Source organism: Vicugna pacos, chromosome 16, assembly GCF_048564905.1.
Source record: "Vicugna pacos chromosome 16, VicPac4, whole genome shotgun sequence".
Taxonomy (NCBI): Eukaryota; Metazoa; Chordata; class Mammalia; order Artiodactyla; family Camelidae; genus Vicugna; species Vicugna pacos.
The window spans coordinates 47381042-47389107 of NC_133002.1; the positions used below are offsets into that span (position 1 = coordinate 47381042).

The 8066-nt window shown below is 56.1% G+C and overlaps 1 protein-coding gene across 1 annotated transcript; it reads right to left on the minus strand.

The window, feature by feature from the left end:
- Positions 1 to 368: 368 nt before the first annotated feature.
- On the minus strand, positions 369 to 7257 carry NAGLU (N-acetyl-alpha-glucosaminidase). The gene is made up of 6 exons (XM_006199225.3): positions 6766 to 7257; positions 5779 to 5926; positions 4234 to 4380; positions 3972 to 4057; positions 2778 to 3034; positions 369 to 1815 (listed from the first exon to the last, which is right to left on the minus strand). The coding sequence occupies exons 1-6, from the start codon at positions 7149 to 7151 to the stop codon at positions 605 to 607; spliced, it is 2235 nt and encodes a 744-aa protein (XP_006199287.2). The 5' UTR covers positions 7152 to 7257; the 3' UTR covers positions 369 to 604.
- Positions 7258 to 8066: the final 809 nt, after the last annotated feature.

The following is an 8066-nucleotide window of genomic DNA, read 5'->3' on the forward strand; positions in this document are numbered from 1 at the left end:
TGGCCCTCCACAACCTACTCTAGGTCAAGTCAGAGATGAGGCTATTGCTTGGAACATCCCTCTTTGGGTGTAGGTCAGAGGGCGGGTGAAGCTTTGCAAACAGGAGGTGTGGGCTCCTGTGTGGGCACCAGATGCCCTGGGAAGATCTTCCCCTGGCAAGCCTCTGTCCTACAAGGACAATTCTAGTTGCCAGAGTTTGTTGGTGAGGATGTGGAAGTAAATGCTTTGGCATTCTCAGTTCAAAGGTCAGGGATATTAAAAATGGGGAAGCTGAAGCAAGGGGGCAGGCAGAACGGGCCTCACCAGTATCAGTGTCTGTAGCCCCAAGTCCTCCCAGGCACTGCGGCATTGACATTCTGACACACAGGTCCAGGTGATTCATCACTTTATTAAGTGGTACTAAAACAGCTCTTTGATCCCAAATTTGGGGGTGGAGGAAGGCAGCTCACCCCCTCCAAACCTTCCATGGCTGATCCCACTGGCAGGTCTTGAGTTCCTTCACCCAGGCTTGGGGAATTCCTGTGACGGTTGTTCAGGTCCAGGGCCCAGGAAGCTGCCCAGGCCTGGAGTTTGGGGAGAATATGGCCCAAGTGTAGTTAATCTGTCATAAGGAGCCAGCCACCCACAGAGGGTAGAATTTGAGGAAGACCTTCTTGGCCAGGTCCACCGTGTCACCTTGGGGCTCACTGGGATACCTCTTTGTCCCGAGGACGAAGGTCTGCTCCAGCTGGAAAGCATTCTTGTCAAACAGGTGCTGTTGGAAGGGGATGCCTTGGGCCAGGTTCGCCACCAGCGTCTCCATGAAGAGCCGCCAGCGGGGGGCATAGTAGTCAGCCACCAGGCCGGCCAGCTGCTTGTTGGCATAGTCTAGGATGTTGCCCTCTGGCCCCCACAGGGTCAGCTGGTAGCGGCTGTTCTGCTCATAGAAGTGGGCCTCGGTCTCACTGACTGCCGCCCCCCGGGCCTGCTTCAGCCAGCTGCCCAGCAGGAAGTGGCTGTCACTAGCCAACACCTTGTCCAGAGCGGGCAGAAGCTCGTAGGCCAGGATGCCTCCGGCCCTCATCAGGGGAACCAGCTCCTTGTTCAGATAGGCGGTCCTCGCCTTTTCATAGTACAAGCTGACAAGCTCCTGGACCGCCTGACGAGTGATGTCCACCAGGTCATAGCGGAAGGCTGGGCTTGTGGCCAGGGTGGGAGTGGCTTTTAGCAGCAGCCGCCAGGCTTCAAATACATCTGATCGATTGTACCAGACGGTGGTAACCATCCGTAGGGATGGCCGCCTGACCAGTGGGCTGTAATTGTGCCCACTGTAGGCCTCCCCAGAGCAGTTGTAGACACTCCTGAGAAGTAGCCTCCACGCCGCCTCTGCGTCTCCATGGGAGACCCCGTACCGCCGGGCTGCAAAGCCGGTCACCCAGGCCCCCAAATCTGCCACTGGGTCTTTCCGCCAGCCCAGCTCAGCCATGAGGGCGTAGACCACCTCGTTCTGGCCGATGCCCTCAGGGGTCATGCCCGTGCCAACCATGGTGGAGTTGGGGAAGAGGCGGGCGGCTGTGGGGCCCCGATTCACAGACTCCAGGGCCCCAAACAGGCCGTGGTTCCCCCCAAAGTTATGCAGCATGCACCAGATGAAGGGCTGGCCTTGGAAGGAGGCCGTGCGGATGTACACAGGCTGGATCTCAGCAAACAGGTCCAGAACCAGGAGGCGGCCAAGGGGCACAGCCCCCAGCACAGCCCCAACCTGGGCAGGTCCCCAGAACTGGGGCTGGTGCTGGAACAGCCAGCCTTGGAACAGCCACACAGCATCAGGGTCCACTGCGATTGGGGTGTTGGGGGGACAGAAAAGAGGGTGATGAGAAGAGAGGGGGCAAGGAAGTGTTCACCCCATTCTTCAGATGAGGAAACAGAGGTCCTGAGAAGTTAAATGACTCTATCCCAGGACACCCCTTCCCCTGTAACCCTCCAACCAGGAGGGCATTCCTTTCCATCACACATACTATTCCCACCTCCTCCTCCCCACCACTGGGAGTGCCAGGATAGTGCAGTGAAGCTTCATGAAGGAACAGAATTACCCAGAGGGCTGGGCCCCAGCGCCCGCCATTCTGATTCAGGAGGTGGGGGAGGTGCGGAGAATCCGCAGATCTGAGTAGCTGTTGCTGCTGGTCTGACTGGATCGCACCTGGAGCAGTGCTGCTCAGGGAAGCCTGGGCCAACTGGTCCCCTGCCTGGCTGACACTGAGGCGTCCACAAGCCCTCCCTGACCTGGCCCCTCTCTGCCCCTGCTGTGTAAGTGGCAGGAAGGAGCGCTGGGTTCCCATTAGTGCACCAGGAAAGGCACCTACCAGCTTTGGGCACATCACCTAACCTCTGGCCTGCGTGACCTACGTCTGCATGGAGGTGGAGACCAAATAAAACATTTTCAACAGCCAGCACTAAAAGATGCTTTACTCTGGGCAGGGTGTCATTCTACTCCTGAGGCAGCCCCCTTTTACAGAGGAAGCAGCTGAGGCACCGGGAGGGAGATAAGTTGTTGCAAGTCTTGCAGGCAAGCAGTGCTAGCGTTTGAAAAGCGTGCCCAGCTCCAGAGCTCACCTCTCAACCTCAGTTTGATGAAATGAGATGTGTGTGTAGAAGGGAACTGTCAAGTGCTGTGTGTCACAGTGAGGTGTTATAATCCCCAGCCCTTCTCCCACCCTGACTGACCTCTGCCATCCCCATCTCCTTGAGGGTCTGGAGTGGGGGGCTTCCCTCCCCACCTCCCCCTGCTGGCAGCGAACCTGTGATCATGGCCTGGTAGACAGCAGCGGTGGCTGCAGCGAGGTAGGAGGGCTCCGAGGAGGGGGGTTGCATCTCATTGAAAGTGTCGGCCCCATAGATGTGATCTGTGCCAAACTCTTTGGTCAGTTCCCGCAGGAAGAGGCTCCCCACGATGGGGAATAGGGGGTCTTCTGGAGCCAGGAGGAAGGAGCAGGAGTAGGAGCAGTTGAAATGTCCCCAACTGCCCAGCTGGGTGATATTGACCTGAGGGAACACCCTGGGGGAACGTGTGATAGTTCAGATAGTTACTAGAGGCTGACACGGTATTTATGGCAGCCTCGCTAACCTATCTGCAGTTCCTGGGTCTCTCATGCCTCTGTGCCTTTGCACATACTGTGCCCTCTGCCTGGAGTCCTTCCCCCTCCCTCCCTGTCTGTGCATCTGGTTATTCCTCAACATCCTTTAAGTTTCACCTTGTCTGGAAAGCTTTTGCTGTCTCTCCTGCACCTACCGGCTGACACAAATGACACCACCTCTGCTCTGAGCCCTTGCTGCCCCCCTTCCCCAAGTGGAAGTGACCTTGACAGAGACGTGGGCCCAGGTATATTCTCGCCCTTTCACTGTTCCGTATTCCCCTGGCAATGTATCTCCCACCAGGGGCTGAGCCTGGTCTGGCAGCCCCAGACAGCCTGATGGACATTTGCTGGATGTGCCAATAAGGTTCCTGCCACCCAGTTGGGGAGGCCAAGGGGTGGCCAGCGAGGCCAGCAGCATGTGCTGAGTGCTATGAGGGCAGCAGGAACTAGGGGCTCATAGGGGCACCATGGAGGCAGTGATGATCAATGCTGGGGGTTCCCCGCAAGGCTTCCTGAAGGAGGGGAGGTCTCAGCTGGGCCTTGAAGAGTTTTCTTAGCCACAGGAGAGAATGGGTGGGCAGCACAGAAGAACAGAGGAGCAGGAAGGACAGAGGAGACCACTGTGCCCCTACTACCACTGAGAGCTGCCATTTGCTAAGACTCTGTGCCAAGACAAATATAGTTTACAAATGAGGAAACTGAGGCCCAGAGTGGTAACTAATCAGCCCCAGTTAGTAACAGAACCAGGAATCAAGCTCAGGCCTGCCTCCAGAGCTTATCTTTTTCCTTAAATCATGTCTTGCAGGGGAAAATACATTCTCCCTCTGAGCTGAGTTGGGGGTGAGGGGGGCACATCACCTGGTAAGAGCCTTGGGGACGTGTCCTGCGAATGCCGGCAACACCGGGATCATGCCAAATGCACGCATCCGGTCCAGGATCCGGTGCTGGGAGGAACGGGAGGGCAGTGGTGCGTGCGGCCCTGGGGTGGGAGGCCCTCACTCTCCCAGAGCACACAGAGCCCCATCGTCCAGTTAGGAGCCTTGAGGTGGGCCATATACCACCCTCCCTAGGCCTGTGACTGCCCAGTACCAATTGTGTCCCTTCCCTTCCCCATCTTTACCTGCAGGTAAAGCTGCTTGAGGTGCCAGGAGCGGGGCAGGGGGCCACTCCAGGTGTGCAGGTTTCCCATGCGTCCCCAGGCCAGGAAGGCAGGACCAGTGAAGTACTCATCGATCTCTGACTGGGTCAGGCCCAAGGTCAAGTACACCTGAGGAGGAGGGCGAGCCCCACACATAGGAACACATTCATCTTAGGGGGACAGTGGTGGGGAGGGTATAGCTCAGTGGTAGAGCGCGTGCCTAGCATGCATGACATCCTGGATTCAATCCCCAGTACCTCCGTTAAAAAAAAATACATTCATCTCTATTCATTGATTCATTCATTCAACAAACATACATGTACCTCTTCTCTGTGCTGTGCCCTAGAACTACCGAGATAAAACTCCATCCCTGCCTGCGAGGAGCCCAGGAGAAATAGATCTGTGAGCTGGTGAGTTTGCTAATACGTCACCCTTGTGGAGTGGTGAAGCGAGGCACGAAGGGGTTCCCCCCAAAATGGGGAAGAGCCTTAGAAAGCTTCATGAAGCAAGGAGGGTTAGAATGATGGTTGAGTGAGGCTCTGCGGGGAGCTAACACAGCTCCAAGTGTGGCCAGAACCCTCAGGGCCCAAGTCTGGAAGCTCCCACGCTGGGCAAAGCCTGAAGGCAACAGGGGAACTCCTGAGTGGGTGAGTGGCAGGAGGTGTCAACCAGATTTGCATTTCAGAAAGGACACTCTGGTGGACTTGGAAAGCCAGGAAAGGAAAATCAGAATGGAGTGGGTATTGCCTAGAGCACTCTCCGAAATGGGGCCTGGAGGCCATTAATGATGTGCGACATGCCGCATCTCAGCTTGGATGGAATGTGGCCATTTGAGCTGATAAAGTCATCCAGGGAAACTGCCAGAAACTCAAGATACTTATCAGACCTTTACCCTAAAATTACAGGTGACAGTCTATCTACTTACCCACGAACCCCCAACCCTAAAACAGCTAGTGATTCCCTAAGGACAAATATTTTCTAATATGTGTCATCAGTCACAAGTCTCGTCAGGCAACTTTTACCAATCTCATGGCTTTTTTTTTTTTTTAAATAAGTGCCTCTTTCTCTTCCTTGGAACACTCTTTCGGGGCTACCTGAGCCTGTGTCTCCCAAATTGCAATTAGTAAGACTCCAAATAAACTTATTTGCATTATTTGTTGGTTGACACTGTTCAGAGGCTCTGGTGGGGGGCCAGAGAGAGGGGATGGGAGCCAGAACTAGGGCCATGAATAAGGAGGGTAAGGAAAAGGCAAATCAAGACCTGCTAATGAGGCAGAACCCATCAAAGCACACTGATTGATGTGGGGGTGGGGAGAGAGGGGAGGCCAGCTTCTTGGGTGTTAAGAGTAGGGTGCCGGGTTCTGCCTTGGTAAGCACTCCTGTGTGTTTGTCTTAACCATGGAAGTTTTTGGAAAGCTGGAGCCATCACTCAAGCCACCAGTGCTTCTGGGGCCCTTATTGTCTGTGTGCCAGAGACCACGCAGATGTGGGGGAGGTGGGGACGCCAGGGGTGTGGTGGGCACGCACCCGCTGCCAGATGGCCTCCTGGCCGCTCCAGGCCAGTGCCAGGTTGATGCCGTTCAGCGCCATCCAGTCTATCTCCCGCTCCCAGTGGGCCCAGTCCCACCACACGAAGGAGTAGCTTTGTGTGCACACGTTCTGGTAATAGCGGTACCTGCAGGCAGAGGCATGAGCTGGGGCACGTCCCTGGGGGCACAGAGGATGTCTCTCACCCCTGAGGGTCCATTGCCCTAGAAGAGCTTGGAGCCTGGCCGTGGACAAACCCCCATGCCACCCCAGGTTTAGCCCACCGGGGAATGGCTCCAGATATGGCCCTGCTACTGCTTTACTCTGGGATCCACCCCAGGTGGAGCTGAGACCTGGATGCTTGAGCTTCTTGGGTGCCCACTCACCTGTGTCCAGCACTCCTCCAGGGCCATTTAGCACCCCCATATATTTGGAGAGCATATTCCATTCTCATTCCTACTCTGTGTACAGTGCTTAAGTGCCAAGTGGCAAAGTTGGCGCCTGTCTTGGAAGGGGGCCCTCTCTCCCCACAGTCTAATGGGGAGACAGATGTGTGGACCCATCTCCAGTGGGGCAAGCGCTAGAACAGAGGCCTGTGAGCGGGCTGGGTGTCATTCCTCAGTAAGCATCTTCTAAGAGAAGGTGGTATAGGAAAGGAATGCGCTCCAATTACGCACCACAAATTCTACATTCATCACCATGCAATCCTCACAGCCAAAACGGCACGGTAGATGTCATTATTTACATTTTATCGTTTTTCCAGATAAACCAACTGAGACTCAGAGAGGCTAAGTAACTTGCTCAAGGATACATGGCTTTTAGATTCAGAGCTGGGATCTGAAGCCAGAGTCGTGCAGCCCTAAGACCAGCGCTTCCCAGCAGCCTGGCACCGGTGTGGGTCGAGGAAGTCAGCATCCGCCGGTGCCCCGGGGGCTGGAGGCTGCAGGCAGCTGCAGGGGAGCCTACCAACCGGGTCGGCCGCGGTACCTGTTAGGCGTGGCCTCGGTCAGCTCCTCCGGCACGGCGGGCAGCGGCTGCGGCAAGCGCAGCTGAGAGCTGGACCAGGCCACGTGGCAGCCGCAGAAGTCGCGCAGGTAGCGGTGCAGCCCCGCGGCGGCCGCCACACCCGTGGAGCCCAGTACCCGCACCTGCGCCCCCGCGCCGCCGCCACTCAGGCGGTAGGTGTCCAGGCCGGACTCGGCCGCCAGGGCGCGCTCCACCGATACCGAGAAGGCGGCCGCCGGCCCAGGCCCCAGCAGCCGGGCCAGCAGCTCCCGCACGGCCGCTGCCTCCCGCGCCTCGTCCCCAGCCGATCCCCCCGCTGTGGCCAGGAGCAGGAGCCCCAGAGCCGCGGCCACCGCCACCGCCCCCATGGTCCAGCAGTCTCAGTCCGGCGGCGGCCCCGCAGGGAAACAATGCGGACTTGGGACCGGGGGCAGGATGGCTGCGTCCAATCAGCTGCGGGCCTCAGGTCACGTGGAATTGAAGGTACAGCACCCGCCGGCGGTTGGGCGACCAGCTTCCGGGTCCCAGACCAGCCCTTGTGGGTGTTTTCTGATCACACGTGGTGCCAGAGCGCGTGACCCAAGTGACTTTAGAAGTCCAGAGCCGGATGTGACTCACAGCCCTTCACTGGCGCCTTCAGGTACAACGCGCTTTCACCTGCAAATCACTTTACCATCCAATAAGTATTTGGAGTTGATTCTGTACCGGGCACTGTCACTCCTCTCCCAGAGAGACCTAGAAACTTATATATATAAACAAAAATTTATATAATATAAATTTATAAAAATTTACATTGTACAGTTGACCCTTGAAAAACGCACAGATGTTAGCAGTGCTGAACCACGGGCAGTCAACATACAAATTTACAGTTGGCCCTCCTGTATTCGCGGTTCCCCATCCGCGGATTTAACCAACTGAGGTTCGTGTAGCACTGTAGCACTATTTATTGGAAAAAATTCGTGTATAAGTAGACCTGCGCAGTTCAAACCCTTGTCGTTCAAGGGTCAACTGTAGTTGTGATGCTGTGAAGAAATGCAAGGGTACCCAGCCAAAGGCTTCCAAGAGGAAGTGACACTTAATCTGAATTAAGTTGGAACTGAGGGGAAGAAGGAGGAGAAAAGCATTCCACGCAGAAGAAATACATATATGAAGTTCCAGGAAGGGTAAAGAAAGAGCTGGGAAGATTTGAGGAGCTAAAAGATCAGGAAGTTGAAGGAGGGATGGGCCACATGAGCCTGGACTGGCCTTGGGGCAGGGCCTAGTGGATGTGTGAAGAGATCCCT

What these genes read in the sequence shown, in the direction of transcription:
- NAGLU (XM_006199225.3), bottom strand. Translation starts at nt 7,151, where the DNA reads ATGGGGGCGGTGGCGGTGGCCGCGGCTCTGGGGCTCCTGCTCCTGGCC. An exon ending in ACCGAGGCCACGCCTAACAG is followed by an intron (nt 5,927 to 6,765) that starts GTACCGCGGCCG and finishes CTCTGCCTGCAG; the next exon opens with GTACCGCTATTACCAGAACG. An exon ending in CTACCAGGCCATGATCACAG is followed by an intron (nt 1,816 to 2,777) that starts GTTCGCTGCCAG and finishes CCCCAATCGCAG; the next exon opens with TGGACCCTGATGCTGTGTGG.